Here is a 21,935-nt window from a genome sequence, read left to right as displayed (position 1 = left end):
TGGTGATTATGCCATATAATGTGTTTCTAATCCGGAGGCCGGCTTGTACATGACAATCATTCCAATTATAGTCTTGAATCCACAATGAGGGTCAACCCAGTCACCTTTAGCGATGAGTGTATAGAAAACTGCACTAACCTCTGTATGTGTGAGTAATCCTTTCACAGGGGCATGTTTATTATTTATTTGCTCTGTTGGTAGAATCTATGTGCTGTGATCTAAATTATATTACTACATGTAAGTGTGTTACAGTACCTTTCCCTGACATCATTTCCATGATGTTAGGCTGCAAGAGGACAGTGTTGCGTTTGGGAGAAGTCATGGTGATGGACTTGGCAGACTTGAGCAGATGCAGCATGTTGGCTTGAGGACTGAAGTCCAGTTCAGGAGTCTTCTTCTTCATTTCTATATGAACCCCATGGATACAGCTCCATATACCCTGAGAGATGGCAGAGAGGAGAGAAGAGAAGAGAAGAGAAGAGAAGAGAAGAGAAGAGAAGAGAAGAGAGAGAAGAGAAGAGAAGAGAAGAGAAGAGAAGAGAAGAGAGACAGGGAGGTGGGATATAGGAGTTAAAACCCCAATCCAGTGACCTCACCAACAAAATGTAAAACAAATCACTCATGTTGCAAGACAATCATTACTTTGCAAGGCAAATTAGGAGGGACCTCTGTGTCCCATTCTCTGGTGTGTCTACTGCAAACCATAACCTCATTTTATTCTGATATGTGCCTAGAAGAGATAATCACCACTATTTTAGATGAGCTGTTTTCGTTGGCGCCTAGAAAATTGAACTGAGGTGATGATGTCACTGAAGGGGGCCTTTGAGTGCTGGGAGATGTTCTTCCTAGAGCCACTTAACCTAGAGCACTGCTGCTTTAACGGCATGCTCACACACACACACACGCACACACGCACACACGCACGCACACACACACACACACACACACACATACACACACACATTTTGTAAAACACTTAACGTGTGAACTGCTGCTCGTCCGGAATAAAAGCCCTGCCTAACACAGAGACATGACATATAAATAATGAAAGAATGGTCTGTACGGGTGTGTCCATTTGTGTGTGTGTGTGTGTGTGTGTGTGTGTGTGTGTGTGCGTTCAAGTACGTTTGTGTGTATATGCGTCTGTCTATGTCTGCCTGCGAGTGCATGTGTGGTCATGTCTGTCCCTCACCTCCCTGCCCCCCCATGTGTTTAACCGTTTAACCATTTTAAACTTATGAAGTTGAGTGTGTGTGTGTTTGTGTGTGTGTGTGTGTGTGTGTGTGTGAATGTTTGTGTATATTTATATGTGTGTCCACATTCTCATCCTCTTAGCTGTTTGATTCCTCTATCCTGCCGTCCATATGCGCAGCAGTAAAACTCATCCTTGCCTCAGCTGCGCTCTATAATCGTACTATCCCCCTTTCTTCTCTTCTGTCACAAACACACACACACACACACACACACACACAGGCCAGGCATGCACACGCAAACACAGATTCCTGCTCTTTTTTTAACAGTAACATTTGTGTGGATATTATATGGCGTTTTTGAGAAGTTACTTTTCTTTTGCATAACAGTCATATGCACAGAGACGAGGATACAGTGATAATAACTTAACCAGTTAAAATAAACAAGCTTTATAGTCACTTAAGACCCGACTCACCCTGCTGATAGTGAAGAGCAGGCCAGGCCTCCCGGAGCAGACGCCAGTGAAGCAGTACCTCAGCCTCCAGTAGAAGAGGTGTTCAGAGATGAAGGTGAGGATGGACAGGCCCATGGCTGTGGCCAGCATGTAGAAGACGCCGGCCATGTTGTCCACGTCCAGCTGGCTGGACATCACCTCGTTCTTCTCGTTGTGGCAGATCCCAGTCAGCCACTGAGCCTCCAGCTCCTCCATCTCACCTGGAGGAAGAGTGGTACAGAGGAGGGTAATGAGGGAGGAGTGAGAAAAGAAGGAAAATCAATAGAAGAAGAGAGAGAGACAAGGTGGGAGGGATGGCGGCAAAGTGGGCCGAGGAAAGGAGAGTGGGAGGAAGGGAAGGAAGGTTGGATAGAGGGAGGGAGAGAACAAGGGAGGTAGGCATGGAGGGAGGGAGAGAGGTGTGATGGAAAAAGGGCATATCATTACAAGGGAAGATGGAAAAGGGAAGGGAGGAGGGGAGAGAGGTGAAGTGGTAAATAGATCGTAATGGAAAGGAGACAGGAGGTGGAGTGAAAGAGGGGGTAGAGGAGGAGGGGGAAGAATTGATAGTGATGGAGTGATAGGGAAGGATGGGAGGAATTATTATCAGACTGTGTGTGGGTGTGTGTGTGTGCGAACACGTGCATGTGCGCGTGCGCATGCTGGTGTTTGCCCTGAATAAAAAGATCGGGTGTGAAGCGAAACGCTTTAGTGGTTTCAGCAGTTTGATTTCTGTCTGGCTCTTTCTCTTTCTTCCATTCACACCATCTCACAGCTTATTATACTGAACAATCTGGAGGAGTAAACATAACAGGACAGGGTGGGCACACACACACACACACACACACACACACACAGGGTAATGATGATGAAATGGTGTGTTAAGACTAGCCTCTGATAGCTTTCTGACAGAGGGAGGGAGGAGAGAAAGGGAAAGGGAGAGGGTTGGGGCGGGGGTGGGGGGGGTGGGGGGGGGGGGTAAGCTGAGCCATGGGTTTAGAGAACTGTAACTATCTGTAATAAGACCGGGGGCCTGGAACAACACAGACGCATTGTTTCAGTGTGATGGTGTTTGCTGAATGTGGATGTGTGTTTGCTGACGTGTGCCTCACCGTCTCCTATGATGCCCAGTATAGCCAGGTCAACATGGCGTTTCCAGTAGGATCCTTTCTGCAGAGCGATGCCATAACCTGTGGTGGCAAAGATGTAGCCGCTGCCGATGGTAACCAGCTTACAGCCGTCGTCTCGGCCAGCCATGTAGTTCAGCACTGCCGCGTCGTAGATGAAAGCATCCAGCTTTCTGTGGGAGAAATACACACTCTGGATTTACTGAGCATCTATATACAGCTAAGAGCATAGCAAGAATAAAAGTACGACATATAGCTGCTAACCAAAAACAATATAACCACTGGCCTACATAACAGCTACTTATAACAGCAGAACCCTGTTTTTCTGAACTTCAGATTTCTGAACTAGAAAATGATAACAGAGTAGTTATTATGAGCAAAGAAATGGCAGTCTTACATAACCCAATGATTACAGCATGGCATTAATCAATTCCCATTGGGGCCATCCATGTTAAAAATGTATGCATTGATGTAAAGCGCTTTGGATTAAACTCTTCACCAAAGGGCATATGTGAAACATTGCAACACATAGAGTACTGGCTGTTGCAATCGTTTTGTTGCTGATACATTCAGCTAAAAAGAAATTAATCCACATAGAGCATTTCAGAACAATCTTCATTCATTAATCTGTACAAAGCACTTCAGAATAATATTAATTTATTCAGCTGTATGAAGCATTTCAAATGCATATTATGTCTCAAAGCACATTTCACGAGTGTTTACATTTCATTCATTATTTCTAAACAACCACTTTTCCTGAAGGGTTCAGTCAAAAAAGATTCTGCAGGGAAATCTGTAATGTACAGCATGTGATATATAATCAAAACCAATATATGTGATACATAATTAGAAACAATACATGTGATATATAACCAGAAAGCAATATATAACGCCATGTGATGCATAAACCAAACCAATCTATTTGATATACAGTATAATCAATAAAGTAATTGTACAAGGAAAACCAATATAATCAGCAAGCAACCAAACCATTATGTGTAGCCTAAATATGTTTGGAAACATGCGTCATGCTCAAAGCCTGCACACGTAGCTGATGAGCAAATAAAAAACACAGCAGCGCCTTCTTCCATGTGTGTGTGTTTAGGGACGGAAATAAAGGTAGCAAACTCCAGAACAAATTACACTCTCCCTGTTTTGGCAGCTCCCTCATTCCAGCAGCAACCAGACTCTATAATGAGCACTTGGAGAGAGCGTCTGCATTTTACCATCAGTGACAGTACCACTAAGCACAGTTACTGTAACATTTTAGCATGAGCTAGTGCCGAGCCCCATGGGGATGGGATATTGTCTGACGCAATGTCTTTTTTTGTTTGTTTTCACATGTTCTTAACTGTGGATGCTGTTTGCAAACAGAATTTCCCTCTCAGGGATAATAAAGCTCAACTTGACTTTATTTGGCTTGACAGGTTTGCAGTGCACCACCGTACCCGGTCTTGAGGCTGATCAGCGCATCCTGCACCCCGGTCTGATGGTATTTGGTCATGTACTGGTGCATATCTGGGTAGTTCTTCCTGATGTTGCGCTCTGTGCTGCCGTTGGGAACTGTCCCGAAGCGGAATGGAGGAGAATAGGAGTATGGACTCTGAAACTGGAGAGAGAGAAATAAACAGATATATGAGAAAGAGAAAGAGAGAGAGAGAGAGAGAGAGAGAGAGAGGAAAAAAATGAGTCAATAAAAAGGCAGAAAAGAAATGGAGGGAGAGGGAGAGCATAGAGAGAGGAAAAGAGAGAAGGCGAGAAAAAAGAAGAAAAAGATAGTAAGAGAAGGAGAAAGAGTGAAGGAGAAAAGAGACAGACAGACAGAGAGGGAAGGAGAAAAAGGGAGAGACAGGTGGGGGGAGGAGAGAGGAGGAAGAGTGGAGGGTGACAGAAAGAGACAGAGGAGAGAGGAGAAAGGAGCAGGGCGAGACAGTGGAGTGGTCTCATCAGTCATCATCATTGTCTGTCCAGTCTAGCGTAAGACTGGCTGGGGTTCTGCTGACACTGCCAGCCTCTGCATACTACACACGCACGCGCACACACACACACACACACATACGCCAAGTCTTTGATCTATCCAGCCTGTGTGTGTATGTGTGCCCCTGGGTCTGCTGCGCTGGCAGTGTTAGTGTGGTGACAGCTACGGCCAGAGGGTTTGGGCTGTTGAAGCCCAAGGGCCGTCCCTGGAGATTCCTGTCTGGCCGCAGGGCTGGCATCCATTACAAGACTGTGAATGTGTTTAGTTTTTTCTGTGTGTGCGTGTGTGTGTGTCTGTGTGTGTGTGCACCCGTATGTGTGTAATCCTACCTTCTTGTCAGACAGTCCAGTGACTTGGTCCACAAACTCTTCCTGGATCATGAAGGCAGCCAGGTTGGCAGTGTAGGAGGCCAGGAAGATGACGGCGAAGAAGGCCCACACCGACACTATGAACTTACTGGTGGTGCCCTTAGGGTTCTGCACAGGCACAGAGTTGTTGAACACCAGGCCCCACAGCAGCCAGATGGCCTTACCAATGGTGAATGATGGACCGTGTGGGTCTGGGAGAGAGGGAGGGGGAGCAAAGAGAGACACAGATTAGAAACTGATGCTGGAATGAATGAAAGCCGGGGCAATTAAAGGAGTGAATATAGGAGATGAAACCTTAAAGGGAATAGTTCACCCAAAAATGAAAATTCTGTCAATTTCTGCTGGCAACCTCCCTGTGTGTTATATGGACTAACAAATTTCACCTGTGTTTCATTTGGCATGAGGGTGAGTAGATAATGACAGAATTTTCATTTTTGGGTGAACTATTCCTTTAAACTCTTTTTTTTTTTTTTAGATGTTACAGTAATCAATGTTTAAGGCAATTTTACGATGAAACGCAGCAGTGTCATGAGCTTGACAATACATTACATAATGCTTTTTTGCTGGATTGTCTGTGCAAATCCCATTTTAGTGTCGTCAACTAGTAGCTGAAAACCTTTGAATAGTGTTGTTTTGGTGGTTTACAGAATTGTGCACGTCATCATACATCCTATAATCTTTCCCACTCACCCACAGCTCCCCTTTCCCCCCGCTCCTCATGCTGCTTGCATTTTTTTTTTTAATTGTGCAGTAGGTGGAGAAAAGCTCAAACTGAGGGTGTCATGACTGATTTATTGTAGTGTTAAAGAGAAAATCAAACCAAAAACGTCATTCTGTGTTTATACAAAATCGATCTACGATCCACGGCCCACAGAGCAGCCACAGGTTTTGATTCTTGATGATATCACAGATTACAGCCTTGTTAACGTTCACAAATATTGACAGAACAGTCTAAGGTCGTGGGAATAACACAGGTCAATTCTTTTGCTTTAAGGGCAGCACAGAGTTGTGTGTCTTGCTTCGGGGAGTAACGATTGGTGTGGTATTTCTGACTGTGTGTGTGTGTGTGTGTGTGTGTGTGTAGGCCTACCTTTGCCCTGGGCCAAGTTGCGGTTGAAGCCCAGTGGACTGACAAACTCAAAGAGGAAGACAGCGATGGCTGTGACAATGAGCAGCATCACAAACATCATCACCCAAACTGACGCACTGAAGGGCTCTGAGAGTAGAGAGGGAGAGAGAGAGAGAGAGAGAGGGAGGGAGGGAGAAGGAGAGAGAGAGAGAGCGTTAAAGATAAATTGAGTACACGAGACAGAGAGACACTGTAGAGAAGCAGGAGACGCATGAAAAGCGCGGGACGGAGAGAGAACGAGACAGGCTCCGAGAAATAAAGGAGAGAAGCAAAAAGAGAACAGGGACAGGGGGAAGATACAGCGAGGAAAAGATGATAGAGAAGACACAGAGAGGGAGATAGAGAGACAGACAGAGAGAGAGAGAGGGAGGGAGGGAAAGAGAGGGTGAGTTAGTCACAGAGAGTTTGACGGAGCACATTTCCATATTTCTCATTATTCCCTTGGATGAGAGCTGAGAGAGGGAGAGGCCTGGGGCAGGGGAGACGGGAGAGGAAGGGGAGGAGGGAGGGAGAAGGAGAGAGGGAGAAGAATCAAACTCTGAGTGATCTGACGTGCCCTGCTGTGGGCATGTGTATGTGATCCACTTGTGTGTGATCTGTGTGTGTGTGTGTGTGTGTGTGTGTGTGTGTGTGCCCATGAGTGTGTGTGAGTCTGCATGTGTGCAAGTCATCTGTGGTTGGCGCGGAGCAGGGCAGGAGTTCAGAGAGCGGGATGAGTGCCAGAGACGCCGAACCCAGACAAATTTTATGTGTGTGTGAGCGTATGTGTAAGTATGTGACTGCCAGGGTTAGCCAACCCTGAGAGATTGTGCGCTGAGGTGCCTCTAATATGAGTGCGAGAGATACTGAACCGTCACTGATACCCTGGCCCAGGCCCAACACACACACACACACACACATACATACACACTCATGTACACAGCCACACACAGCGCATTCACTCTTTAACATACATACGGCCAAAGCACATTCATTCTCCACACACACTTGATTCAACGCGCAAATGTCCTGATATATTCTCGCAGTGTCACACACACTTTTTTTTTTTTTTTTCTCCACACACACGCATACTGACACATGGGCTAATACACAGGGCCCAACACACACATGGTCCAATACATTCCTTCGCTCCCTGACTCGCTCCAATGACAATACAAGACATTAGACAAGCACAGAGGAGCGCTTCAGTTTCTAGTCATCTGATCAACTGGAGAAGAGGAGAGGGAGAGGAGAAGAAGAGGAGAGGAGAGGAGAGGAGAGGAGAGGAGAGGAGAGGAGGGGAGCGGCGAGGCGAGTATCAAGAATGCTTTGTCTGAGCTGAGTTTTCAAAAACAGTTGGCACGCTCCACTTGCTCAGCTCTAGTAGAAATATTAATGTGCTTAGGGTGTTGAAGCCCAGATAAAGTCAGAGTACAAGTGAAATTTGGCCAGCACACACTGTCTAAATAAAATATTCCATTTTATGTGCCGAATATTGCCAACATGTAAGCACCGCCCTTTTTCTGTGCCCAGAAGTGAGTACATGGGGAGAGAGAGGAAGAGGGAGAGAGAGGGAGAGAGAGAGGCAGAGAGAGGGAGAGAGAGAGAGAGAGAGAGAGAGGGAGAGAGAGAGAGAGAGAGAGGGGAAGAGAGAAGGGGAGAGAGAAAACGTGATGGTGGAGAGGGACCGAAAGGGAGAGAGCGATAGATTTACCAAGGAAGGCAGAAGGAGAGACAGTTCCATTGCTACGTGAGACCATGACGCTGATGCCAGTCTCAACAAAGGGCACGGAGAAGTCAATGACCTCTGACCTCTCTTCATTGATGGTCAACGAACCGACCGCCATTACTGCCTTCTTATACACCACCTGGTAGACAGAGAGAGTGATAGTTATATCGACTTACACAACGTCAGAGAAGATCCATAAATATTTGGACAGTGATATATTATTTGTGCTTCATATTTTGGCTCTATTTTGCTTTTTATTTTGGATGTGAAATTACACAACCAGTGTGAGGTTAAAGCACAGAATGTCATCTTTAGTTTGAGGGTATTTCCAGCCATATCAGATGAACATTAAGAATACAACTGTCTTTTTCATGGTACCCCCATTTCTGAATGCCCATATGTATTCTGACAGATTGAGATTCTGTTCATAAAGATGTCATTTTTAGTATGTAGTAAAAACTATTTTTTTTCACATTTTTATTGCGCGAAGTCTTCCAGAGGTCTGGTCCCATAAACATCACCAGACTCTTTGTATTGTATTGCCAGGTTCTCTCTCCAGCCGTTTTGCATTTCAGTGTATATCTCTAAGGATTTCGCTGTGACTACACTTAGGTTTTAATTACTCTGAAGCAGTGTGTGATTGAATAAATAATTCTCAGTAAAAGACGATGCTATCAAATCAGCCTCAAGTCACCCTGCTCCTACTAGAAAATGTCTTAACCTGAACCTGAACTTGTTTTAATTTAATAATTTAATATAATAATTTGCACGTAGAGTTTAGTAGTAGGGGGAAACAAGCATTAAAATCAAAATACCCCCAGAGATGACATTAACCACTTGAACGTCACAGCCATGGTGCCATTTCACATCCTAGGTAATGAGCATGCAGCCAAAAAACATACACTACCAGTCAAAAGTTTTGACACACCACATTTTTCTTTATTTATGCTATTTTCCACATTTTAGAATAATAGTAAAAGACAAAAAAAGTGTCAAAACTAAACTAAAAACTAAAGGGAAAGAAATTCATACATAGGCACCAACATCAAAATGGCTTTAAGATAATGAAAAACACAGTACATTCAATCAGGTGTGTCCAAACCTTTGACTGGTAGTGTACGTTTCCATCCCAATACTTATGCAAAAAGACAGATTAGTACAGACTAGTAAGTAGTAACAGGCAGACAGACAAATAAGTAAATATAATGGATAACTATACCTCTCCAACCATGCCGTTCCATACATTATTTATCTTCTTGCCATGTTTTCCATTGGTGACCAGGTAGAGGTCGTAGGTGAACTTGACGTTCCTTGCTATCTTCTTCAGAATGTCAATACAGAAACCCTTGCAGCATTGTTTAATGTAGGAACCACCTGACGTGCTGTTGCTGCAACACAGACACATGCACACACAATTAGGTCAAAATTATTTTAATAGAAGATATTTTAATATTATGCATGCATCTGTGTGGATCTGGGCCTGGATATCAGTGTAACTGTACTGCCTGTCTGCTCCACACATCTGGTGGCTGCATCAAACTGTAAAACTAGAATTATGACAGTACGAAGTAACCATAAATATTGCTGAAGGGCAGAGAATCCAGTGTGTGTGTGTGTGTGTGTGTGTGTGTGTGTGTTTCCCTCAGTGCTAGCTAACTAAACCAGATGAAAACACAGGGGTACTGAGCAGATGCTGCTGGGCTTTAAATAGAGCTGGGCTCTGCAGAACAACCAACCCACATGACTAAAATATCAGCTGTCCTTCTCCACTCCTTTCTCTCCTCATTCCCCCTCTCTGTCCTTTTCTCCTCTCCTCCTCTCTCTGTTTCGCTCCCCCATCCCATAAGGAGGTACGTCTCCGAAACTCAGGGCATACCCACGCACTGCAGCCATAAAGACAGGATGCAGAGAATGGAAGAGCCTGTTGAAATAAACTTTTCTGACAGCCTTCCCCAAGGACCTTGGAGTATTCAACATAACTGAATTGTTGGGTCAAATGATTCTCATAATGTATTAAACCACACCTGAATTTTCAAAAGCATTTTCATAAAAAGTTAATTCCACTCCCATGTCAGCCATCTTTGATGTGGATGCCTATATACATTGCAACAATAACTCTATGACCTTTTCACTTGCCATTTTAGCTGACTCCAGTTCAAGAGAAAGTTCATAAAGAACTGGAGGATTCACACACTGAGAACACGGAGAACAACTGTCAAAGAACTGAAACATCAAAGCATTAAAAGATCTTTTAACAGCAGTCATCTTTATCTGTGGCACAGCACAATGTGTGTGTGTGTTGTGTATGTGTGTATGTGTGTGTCTGTGTGTGTGAGAGAGAGAAAGTATATATATCTTCATATATCTATAGGCTATATCTATGTGTGTGAGTCTGTGTGTGTGTGTGCGGTGCCCCAGGTGTTCTATGGCACACATATACATTAGCTCTCCCCAGCTGAGCCCTCTGTGTCCTTATGCCACTGTGTAAACACACACAATCACAAACACAAACACACACACACAAACACACACACACGCACACAACAGCAACAACGGACTCCCCACGGTACACATACAGTACATCTGTTTGGCGGAAGATGGAGGGGGGCTTTGATTCACGGCATACTTTTGTAAACAAACACACACAGATGAAACAGAAGTAGTGGCTGAGTATACACTGTACAGTATGTAGCTCATGGATGGTTGGATGTATGTTTGTATGTATGGATGGATACATACATGGATGGATGGATGGACAGAGAAACAGCATGTGTAAAGTAGCGAAGGCCTGGAAGAGGCTAGTCAGGCTTGGCCTGCGACCACTCGGAGCTCTGCTGCCATTGCTTTGGAGAAAGGTTAAGAAATCTTTGGACAAGTGACAACTCAATTTCACATGCTTGGGTGCACTGGTGGTTCAGTCGTCTAATTCTCTGTGCCTGCAGTGCTGAATTCTCCTGACTACAAGGATTGGTATCCCGACTGTTGTGGTGTCGCATCTCTCTCTGTAGACTTCCCTGTCTCTCTTCACTACCGCTTCTGTCACTAAAGCTTATGAAAAACGAGGGTGGTGGACTCTAAAATAAAATAAACCTTTAAGGATAGTATTGTTATTATAGATATTGAGTTTTTTGCGCTTCCCCTGTGGCTAGCAATGACTTTCTATCTGCCCCTGACAATTTTAGCTCTATCTATTGCCTTGACAGACATTCTGAATTGACATTGATTGAAATTATGTCAATAATGCTGTCACTCATGAGTAGAACACTTGAGAAGATATGGATTTTAGCGCTACTGTTGAACTGTTACAGTCAATGATCAACCAAAAGCACAACCCGATACTAACCCAGTGACATATAAACCAACTGAAAATGTAATTAGCAAGAATTTATGTACTGTATGCTAGCTGTATATATACGAGGAAGTAGTTGGATGTACTCAGATGTGGGCTAAATTGTAGAAATTATTAGAGGAAAAATGCTGCTTTCTTATTATTTCTTATCATGCAGAGGCTGTCATTGAGGTGTCCATATATAGCAGATAATTGAGGCAAAATCCGTCGAGCAGCAAGATGTCAAAGAATCCAAGGCATTTTTCTTTGAGGAAAACTAAAAAAAAAATACTTTTACTGACTATTTGGAAATCTCCCTGCATTGTTTACAGCCTCAGGAAGGCCTGTTTTTACTGCAACTCACTTTTTAGCCAATATAATTATGCCTTGTTAACTTTTTCAAAGAGAAAAGTGAATTGAATTTCAAGGACGGATTTCAAGGACGGCACATACATTTTCTACTCGGTTGAATTGTACATTGATAGTTTAGCTTCTAGAGGTCTGGTCCCATAACCATCACTAGACTCTTTGTATCGTATTTACAGCTTCTCTCTCCTTCCGTTTTGCATTTTAGTGTAAATCTCTAAGGATTTTGCTGTGACTACACTTACCTCTAAATTACTCTGAAGCTGTATGTGACTAAAAAAATAATTCTCAGCAAAAGACGATGCTATCAAATCAGACACAATTCCCCAAATGGTGTGTGTTTGAGGAAGTATATACTGTATATATGAAACTTTTTAAATGTACTATGAATTAAAATGAGTTTGAACCAATATCATTTGTAACAAAGGAATTGCTGCTATCAGTGAGCTGTCAGCCCACTGATAGCAGTAGAGAAAGTGATGTGATGTGATGATCATGTTACAACATGAGGTACCGAGTCATATCTGGTGAAGTAGCACAACACTGTCAATGTGAATCTGTGAATCATTTCCATTTCAGGGGTTTAGCTGATATGGGCAGTTTATAGTACAACGATTTATGATTGCCCGATGGACATCGCTACAAAGACACCAACATTTCATCATCGTTCAACTTTGATTTTGGACGCGGTTGCTCATAAAAAGTATAAACACTAGAGCGATTACAGAACGCATCGCAGAGGTTCAGTCATTTGCTGCCATCTAGTTACTTTACTTTGTTACTATAGTTCTAAATATTAAATATATATAATAATTACTAAGTTAGTCTTTATTAAAAGTAACTCAGTCGAGTGCTTTCAAGTTACCCGCTTAAAAACTTAACAACTTTTATGTCTTCTGGTGATGTTCTCACTAGTAGGCTATAGAAAACATCACCGAGTACACTGCTGTTATCTACTTATCTGTTATCTACTTAACAAGCAGCTTTCATTTATTCAGGGTCTGATCGTCTTTATGGTAAAGGCAGCCTTGATTAATCATGTCTGGTCTAAAAAACATGTCTGGTCTAAACAGCGGATAGCGCTCACAACACATTGGCAAGTGCTTTCAGTTCTCAGATGTACAAGTATCAATAATGTTCTTACCCTTTTCTTCCATCAGTTCAAAGTAATGCAAATATTCCCAGGTTGTAAAGTTTATTGTTGTGTCCGTTCTGAAAGTGAGTCGGAGCCTACAGACTCCACCGCACATCAACCAGCTGCTGCAGTCTGCTTTTAAGAACGCCATGTAATGAAATTGCACTAATTGAAAATTTAACCATTTGAAAGGAAAATAATAATAATACAGTTTGTAAACCAGTCTGCAGAATAGCCTAATGTACCTACATGTTATGTAACTGCTTTTGCAATGTTATTTTTCACTCTTTCTTTTTAAATAAGAAGTTTCATTCAAGTAAATCTATTGTCTTTATCCAGGTCTAGATAAATAGCATAAATTGTCTCCTCGGTGTACGTTTTATTCTACAGTCTATTACAAAAGTACGACCTTCCAGAACTGTTGATTACAGTTTAATTTGAGCTCAGAGAATTAATCAATGTTAGGATAAGAGAGTTCCATAATGTTGTCATGACAACTGAGCCAGCGATGGGGTCAAAGTTCAATCCAATTTAAGTCTCAGCGATGGGCGCAACGACCATCGCAACGATGATAGATCGCCTGTCGCTGGAAGTATAAACAACATGTCATTGCGACCGACGATAGAATATGATCATCGCCGGTGGTGACGATCATAAATCGCTGTATTATAAACTGCCCTATACTCTTATCAAGAGCGACTTAGTGCACTGATATTAGACGTAACATCATATTCCTGGGAACCTAATACGATCATGTGAGATAAAGAAGTCCTGGGGAAAAGAAGAGCTAAGGAGAGAAGAGCATATTACAGCAAGTAGGGAATGAGAATATGGGAAATGGGGATGTGGGAGATGTGAATTATTTCTTGAAGAGCAGAGTCTTCAGCTTACAGTAGAAGATGGGGAGTGTTTCTGCTGTCACGACTGGAGTGGGAAGGTCATTTCGCCACTGGGGAGCAGGAGAAAGACGAGTGGAGGCCAGGTGAACTGGTGAAATGACAGTGGGGCTGCCGCAGGGAAGGGAAAGCTAAGCGGCCGGTTGTAGCAGAGCGCAGGCTGGAGTGCAGGGCTGGACCGTAGCCTGCAGGTACGGGAGCGCGACTCCCTCAGGAGCCTTGTACGCCAACACCAGAATTCTGAATTTGATGTGAACAGCCACAGGCAGCCGGTGGGGGGAGTGCAGCGGGGGTGACAAAGGAGAACTGAGGGAGGTTGAACACAGGGCAAGCCGCAGGACTCTGGACCGGTTGTAATTGCTGAACAGATTACTTTGGGAGCCTGGCTAGGTGGGAGTTGCAGCGGTCCAGACGGGAGATGACTAAAGATTGAGCAAGGAGCTGGGCACAGTCCCACATGAAACATCTATGACAGCATTCGTTTTCAGTCTCCGCCTCCAGTTCAGGCTCAGGCTGGGGTCATGGTTTGTACTGTAACACCTCAGGTTCAGGGAGGGTGGGCCTGTTCTTGGTAACTTTCAGCAAGTGTGGCTCTCAAACAACTCTCTCTCCTGTGAATAGTGGGTAGGTGGCTAAATGTGGGTAGTGTTTATTTTTTTCACTGGATTGAACGTGTGTGTGTTGCTGCTTACTCTTTGACATGCTTGCGGCAGGGCACAGAGTTTCTCATGCAGGTGCCGGTGAGTATGTCCACGTTGTCGACGATGACAAAGGGCTTCTCCTCCAGGGTGACGATGGAGAGATGGTTTTCGTCAGCATCCTCATCCCCATACGAGTTATACCTCGGCCACACTGGGAACATCAACGACAAGGACCCGTTCTCCCAACGGCCCATCTGCGTGTGCGTAAACACACACACACACACACACACACACACACAGATCAGAAACTTGACAACCATCATTATAAATGATTAAGATCTGGCTAATGTTGTATAGTTGAAATGTATTTTATTTCATTGATCTTCTGCAAACACAGTGTGTCCATACGTTACCTTCTCCCACTCCCTTTCACTATTGAGGACGATGACAACCAATTTGGGGTTGGCCTGGTAACCATCCGGAGTGAAGGATAAGTCCCGCCCCTCATTCCACACGTGCATCATGTGTCTGAAACACATGGAAAAACGTTTAGAAAAAAAAAAAAAGAATAGGAACCCTTTGTTTGTGTGTGTGCGTGTTTGTGTGCGCTCCATGTGCAGATACGTTTGAAATAACAAGTTAAGCATACTGTAATCACTGCTAGAGGGTATCCTCTTCAAATCAATGCTGTCTTCACCCACTGTGTGTGCATGCATGCATGTGTGTGTGTATGTGTGTGTGTGTGTGTGTGTGTGTGTGTGTGTGTGTGTGCGTTTGTGTGTGTGAGTGTCCATGTATTTGTGTGTAGGAGGGGAGAGAGTCAGAGGCCACATAGCTTTCCCATCAACATTCTGCATTGATTTCTCCACAGATAAACGCCTGAAAGACAAGTGACTGGTGCAACAGGACTGCGCTCAAAACCTCACATTCTTACTCGCTACAGTTATCCTGCATACGCTAATAAACCCTACGCTCACACTTTTACACAGTCGCTAAAATGAAGCAGTAAAGTAAATTAAGCTGTATCACAGTGACGATTGAGAATAGACTCCTGGTAAAACTTTCAGAAACTCGCAGTGCCCTAAGTGTTCAGACTGGGATAATAGCCTGACTTCCCACTTGGGGAGGGAGGCTTGTCTAGAGTTTCCACATTATACTAAAAAGCCCAAATTACGAGAGGGACAGCAGCTGCCCAGAAGAGACACCACTTTTTCTTTGATGCCTAGTGTTCTTTTTTTTATTAGAAATGGCTTGATGCATTTTGACACCGTGTCACAACACGGTTGGTCAGATGATGCTACGTGACTTAAATATCATCTGACTAAAATGTTTCAACAGCCAAAGCAATTTCTTCAGCTTTGCGTGGCATTTAAAGTTTAACATTCAGAGCCTTTACTAATTTGACATAAATTGTTTCCAATACAGTATTTCACTATGATGGTAGGTAAAAATGTATTTAATGACTGTGTTTAAAAAATACTCTAGGTATTCAGGGTAAGAAATTTAATTTTCATCCATCAGGTCCATTATTCTAACAGTATGAGTCAAACATGTAAGATAACAAACATAACAATTCTATTGTTAAGGGGGCGGGAGGGGGCATTGGGCCATGAGGGATTCTTGCATAAACTCAAATACTGCAACTGGAAGTGAAGATGCATAAAGAGAATCATTTCAGTGCTGTTTGGCATGTGGCCGGATATAGCCTGCAGTTGAATATTGTGATAATTATACTTGTAGTCAAATTGGTAGGCTTGTAGGCTGTTGTATCTGTGGGAGAGGTTTTAGATTAGACTCACACAAATATTGCTGTGAACACTGGATAAGAGAACGAGGCAATTATCTGTTCTTCTGTTTCTAACAAAGAGTTGGAGACAGGCCTGTGCTCTTTCAAAGCAGGCTCACAGGGGGATGGATGTAAGCTCAAGCTGAGTGGAGAAAAGGTCTCTGTGCCCTGTGCATGCCGGCACTGAAAAACTGCCAAACAGGTCTGCTGTGCATAAACCCTCTTTTAGCAAACACAAATAATTAATTGCATGACTACAAAGCTACAGATAACACTCTACACAGACAGTTTTGTATCATATTTAAACTCTATTTGCTGTTATAGATTGCAGGGCATTTGACGTGGGCCTATGAGTGATGCATCATCACAGATATATATTTTTGTATTTGAAAAATCTTCTTTGTGCAGCAGGTGATGACCTTGTCGTAGGGGATTGCCACGGTTGAATACATGTAGTGGAAACACTGTTGCAGTCTATTCTGGGAAACTGCTGTCCCCTCCTATTTCAGGTTTGTTACCATTTTCTGAATGAAATTTTGATCAGAACTGATAAGGCTGAAATGTTTTGAGGCATTCAAAAACAGAAATACCAAAATGTTAAATAATTCCTTACCTGTACTAGCTAGAATTTTAATGGGGGCTAATGGAAATGGCAACAACAATAGCATGACAATAGCGGCTAAATTGATGCATCATGCTAAATGTAAAAAAACTACCTGTTACTATAAATAACATCTTTAACATGCAGGTCATACATCTTGTTTTGTTTGGTATCTTTTATTGAAATACATACACAAATTGATAGCCATTGTCTGAATAGTTTTTTTTATTGTCATTGCCATAGTTGCAAGTTGCTCTATTGTGCCTTCTTAAAACACCTAAAGAGGAAGGGAGACTTTCCAAATGCTGTATTATGGTATAGAGCATCTTTTTCAGAAAATAAGTTACCTTAGAGGTTTGTATGGTAGTTCCATCAAACACGATAACCTTTTCAAATTTAGTATCAAGAAAAACCTGTGTAAAAACCTGTAGTATTGTGGCAACCAAATATGCTGAGCAACAGAGATATTAACTCCTGTCAAGGCGAGAATGACATGGAATCCAAATGGGATGATATTGTCGTTTAAATGGCAGATTATTTTGTCCTGTTCTTCTCCATCTCCTCACGTTGTTTATATGCACACTGCGGCAAGATTGTATCTAGACTAATGTATGCAGACTTCTAATCACAGCCCCACAACCTCCAAATCAGGAGAGGAAAATTCAACCTGTCAGTTTTTTATCAGAAGAAAATGGACTTCAATTGCAATGATAAATATGCAAATGACTATGTAATGAATGAATGAGGCAAATGAGTTATTTCAATGACAAAGAAACAAAACATTGCTCCTAAAACGGTTTGAGGAATGAGCTCTGATTGAGGGCTAATAAGGGATAATAATGGGATAATAAGCCCATGACAGTGCAACTTGCATTGTGGTTTTCATACCAATGACGTAACTCACAACTAGTCGTAGATATACAGAATCTAACAACCCCACTGACAAGTTTTCCTTCGGTTTCATATACATTTGTGATGTACAGCAGTGCCCATGGCTCTATTTAGTCATATTTTAACATGTGCGTATATGTACTGTATACGACAAGTATGCTCCACATTCAAGATGCTCTGTAGTAAATGACAGCTAAAAACACAAACCAACACAAATGAAATCTATGTTGTCACAATATCACATCAAAAAAAGGCTGCAGGAAACATCACCCCTAAAAAGTTCTGAATGTGTGCATGTAAATGTGTGCATGTACAGTACGTGCATGTGTGTGTGTGAATGTGAATGTGAGTGTGTGTGCATGTGTGTCCTTTCTTCTTGAGAGGATCTGACTGCATTCTCATCACAGAGACTGCAGAGGAGAGCACATCCACACACGTGCACATGCGCACATGCGTATGTGTGTGCACATGCGCACACATACGCCCCCCCCACACACCCACACACACACATACACACGCACAGACACACACACACCACCCACAGAGCCATATAACAAAAAAAACATGAGCGAACAAAGCTAGTAAAAGCTGCTTTAATCCTGATTTAATGACAGGAGTCCAATGGTGTAAAACACAGCACACACATGCATACACACACACACACACACACACCAGACACACAGTTGGCTCTAGTTAGAGCAGGGCGGCAACAACATGAAGGTCTGCCTGGGGTTCAATTCTCTGTCTCTTGACTGAGCCTTCTGAATGAGCTAATACTACTGAGCAGCCATGTACACAACAGCTAATAGCGCTAATATCATTAGGCATCTCACTGTTGTCATCTCTGTTTCTCTATCTCCCTTCTCTCTCTCTCATTAGTACATTAAAAAAAGACTTATGTAAGAGTGCTCAACACTCAGCAACAAAGACAAACAGAGTTATGCAACTAAGTCCCTAGACCTTGACCCACTCACACTTTTTCTGCAAAAACACTCACACGTATACACACATATGTGCACACTCACACACACACACACACACACTCACACACACAGACCTGCGCAGGGCACTGGGCGGGACCTTCCCTGGGCTCCTGTCTGATGGTTGGCTGTAGCAGCTGCTCTGGGCCTCTGGCACCTCCCCCTTCTCCCGCAGCATGGAGGTGGCTGCAGAGGCAATGATGCCCACTCCATCCCGCACCCGCGTGTCCAACGGGTACTCCCACTCGTCATAGGACACCGAGATCATACCCAGGGGAAACATCTGAGGAGTGTAGCGGAAAGGAGAGGAGAGGAAGTTACATATAGCAGTACATACATCTGTATCTGCATCTGTATATATTGTCAATGAGATTCAACTTGGGGACTTTTTTGCCAATAACATTTTAAACATCCAGGAGATAACTTCTCTAAATTTTTCTCTGCTAACTGAAACTCAGCAGGCTAGAGCAAAAATCGGGTCCTCGATAATTGCATGCTACAAGAAAGGTGTCATGCAGATGATTTTTTTGTGGCATGCACCTTCCTGAAATCACTCCTGATTGGCTACAAAGTAAGCCCATTTCAAAGTCTGAGCATACTGCATGTCCATCAAGTGAATTGCCCATTCAGTTATCAGTTGCAACTTGCAAAGTCACTGTCAAGGTATAACCGAAATTGGTCGTCCCAAATTAAATAGCTCAAGAAGGTTTTTCTGTCTTCATCTGACTCAGGAAACATAAAAAATGCCAACACACTAGTCTGTCAGTCTACCCCACTTTGTTTTGCATTTTAATTTGGCACCAACTGTAGAATGAGTTCTTTCTTTTAGAAGGCAGAAGAAAAGCAATCAGCAGATAGGGGTGTGGAGTGGGGAGATTGATGGACAAGGGAAGGAGGAGAACAAACATTTTCAGGCTTTTGAGAAAAAGTAAGTAAACTTATAATATGTTCCCATTTTTAATGTGAGGGGAACATTTGAGCAGATTACACATTGAATTATTTATACACATATTTAGATGCTGCTTGGATAATAGTTACCTTGCTGCCCTACATTTTGAAAGTGAACGTGTATGTGATGCTGTCAAAAACCCTATTTAGGGGCTGCGCAAGTGTTGGTAGGTACAGTAAACAAAGCGGTGTGAGATGTGATTGATGCAGGCTTCTCCAAACTAAAGATAAGTATAGATAATGTAGCTGAAACGCAAAATAATCACACTAGATCATTTGATAATGGTTTACTATTTAACATGATTAATTAATGACCCACTGGATATTCAAGGCTTTTATGTGTTGTTGCTTGTTAGGTGTAGAGAAGAAAGACAGGAAATATAGGAGAGATAGGAGATGACATACAGCAGAGGGTTGTGAACTAGATTAAAAAACCATCACTTTAAAAGTATTTGCCCTGTCATGGCACTTCAAAGTGGCCATCTGTCACAACCTTTGGGGTACTCCCTACCTCAGGGGTAAAGTCTGGATTGCCAGTGGTGAGACTGGACACAATCCAGATGTAACCGGCTCCTGTCAGACCCAAGGAGCGAGCTTCCTCCAGTATATACCTAACAAGGAGTAGGAGCAGAGAGTTAATACAGAATCAATGCTGAAATTTGTCAGTGTGTGACAGAGACACAGATACAGAAACAGTGAAAGTAAAAGAGAGACATGGAGACTCACACAGCCTCATCCTTGGAGCAGTATAGCAGTATAACAGGACTCTGGATCCTCTTGAGGGCGATGTGTGATTTAGAGTTTTGGTCGCCGTCTACAGCATCTAGAGTCACCACACTCTGCAGGTCCCAGCGCACAAAGCTGTAACAATGAACAACACCATAAAATAATACAAGGCACTTCATCTTGTCTGCCAACTCAGTCGGTTGCCGTCAACAAAGATTGAGCGTGGAAGCTGTGTGTGTGTACCTGTGGTCCACAGTGACCCTCAACGTGCTAATGAAGTCCTGGTAGCCGGGAAACTTGGAAGTGACGATGGAAAAAACATGCCAGTCATACTCCTCCATGATGCTCAGCATGAGCAGAGCCTCCTGCTGCAGAGCTGCCCCGAACTGGAAGAACGTCGACTTCTCATCCTGCAACAACACACAGGCCAGCAGCAGAGACAGTCAGCAGATCTGGTTGAGGAGCAGAATCAGATGCAAAAAACAGCTCAGAATCTGAATAAGAGCTAGAGTTAAAAATCAGACAGAATTAGAATCATTTTCAGTTTTGCAATCAGTCAGTCAGAGTCAGACTGAGACAGTGAGTGAGAGTGAGAGAGAGTAAGTGTGAGAGAAAAGAAGAAAGAGAGAAGGAAAGAGGGAAAAAGAGAGAGATTTAGTCAACATGATTCAGTGTGAATCGAAGAGACTACAGAGTGACTGCTGGCAACAGGGAGGCCTAGTGGTTGGAGGAGAACTGGCCCGTATTCATAAAAGTCAGTGTTGCACAACGAAAAACTGCGGTGTGGTAATTTGTGGTGATTCATAAAGTTACCGTGGCGGTGGCTACCTCTGCGGAGACATTTTACCGTGTCTTTATTGTCTGCGGTCACCCAGGTGAAAGCCAATGAAAATCAATATGTAAATGAAGTATTGCATAAACACTCCCCTGATCATCCACGCTCATGTGCAAGCACAGTAGATCGCAAACTAGATATGTCAGAAAGGCAAAGAAAGCTGAAGTTCCCGCCAGCAGAACTCCATATATTAACAGAAGTCATACTATGTCCCAAGGACAGCAGTGAAACACATTGACAGAACATAGTTTTTAGAGATATTTTGTTTATTAATTAAACCTTTTTTAATGTAGATAATCATAAGATCATTGGAACTATACCGCCTTGCCAGACCAAGTGGTATATTTTGTGCAGCGGTGTGCTTTTATGAATCGCTTAGGGGACATGCAAGCGATCATAAGCGGGCGGTGGTGCCAAAATAGCGCAAGCGGTAAAATTGAGGCTATAATCCCCATTTATGAATAGGGAAAATGCTTACAGCCAAGGTCTTACCAACTACCGTGTCGTTAACCCCGCCGGTGAGTTTTATGAATAACCCCCACTGTCTCATAACTCACAGGTTCATTCCTTATTTCAGTCCTCAGCAGCTGATATGGGTAGCCTACATCAGCAGCCATGTACTGTATTGTGTCAAAGGATAATTGAGCAAGATAATGATGCCCTACCTGCTCACTCACTGTCTGAATATGTGCATTGACTAAATGCCTAAAATGTGAAGTGTCACAGTAAGAGAGAATCACTCTGAGTCACAAATTTTGAACACACAAGTTTTCTGCCTGAAATAATTATGGTCTCATTTCATTGCAGT

At 43.1% G+C, this 21,935-nt stretch overlaps 1 protein-coding gene across 1 annotated transcript in view; it reads right to left on the bottom strand.

Annotated features, from left to right (window-relative positions):
- grin2ab (glutamate receptor, ionotropic, N-methyl D-aspartate 2A, b) overlaps positions 1-21,935 on the bottom strand; it is a 70,613-nt gene that overhangs the window by 2,008 nt on the left and 46,670 nt on the right. The window contains exons 5-18 of the mRNA XM_071522865.1: positions 20,536-20,702; positions 20,293-20,427; positions 20,078-20,177; positions 18,696-18,901; positions 14,774-14,888; positions 14,412-14,614; positions 9,214-9,382; positions 7,980-8,133; positions 6,248-6,373; positions 5,119-5,348; positions 4,260-4,420; positions 2,797-2,984; positions 1,667-1,905; positions 256-439 (exon numbers count right to left, since the gene is read on the bottom strand). Of these exons, the coding sequence (XP_071378966.1) occupies positions 256-439; positions 1,667-1,905; positions 2,797-2,984; positions 4,260-4,420; positions 5,119-5,348; positions 6,248-6,373; positions 7,980-8,133; positions 9,214-9,382; positions 14,412-14,614; positions 14,774-14,888; positions 18,696-18,901; positions 20,078-20,177; positions 20,293-20,427; positions 20,536-20,702 (2,377 nt within the window). The remainder of the gene's footprint in view (positions 1-255; positions 440-1,666; positions 1,906-2,796; positions 2,985-4,259; positions 4,421-5,118; positions 5,349-6,247; positions 6,374-7,979; positions 8,134-9,213; positions 9,383-14,411; positions 14,615-14,773; positions 14,889-18,695; positions 18,902-20,077; positions 20,178-20,292; positions 20,428-20,535; positions 20,703-21,935) is intronic.

Source organism: Centroberyx affinis, unplaced genomic scaffold (assembly GCF_046629955.1).
Source record: "Centroberyx affinis isolate AG114_WGS23_722 - 3 ecotype Tasmania unplaced genomic scaffold, CSIRO-AGI_Caff_v1 ptg000100l_1, whole genome shotgun sequence".
Taxonomy (NCBI): Eukaryota; Metazoa; Chordata; class Actinopteri; order Beryciformes; family Berycidae; genus Centroberyx; species Centroberyx affinis.
Note: the sequence above shows the minus strand (reverse complement) of the source record. Positions and strands in the feature narration are given on the sequence as shown.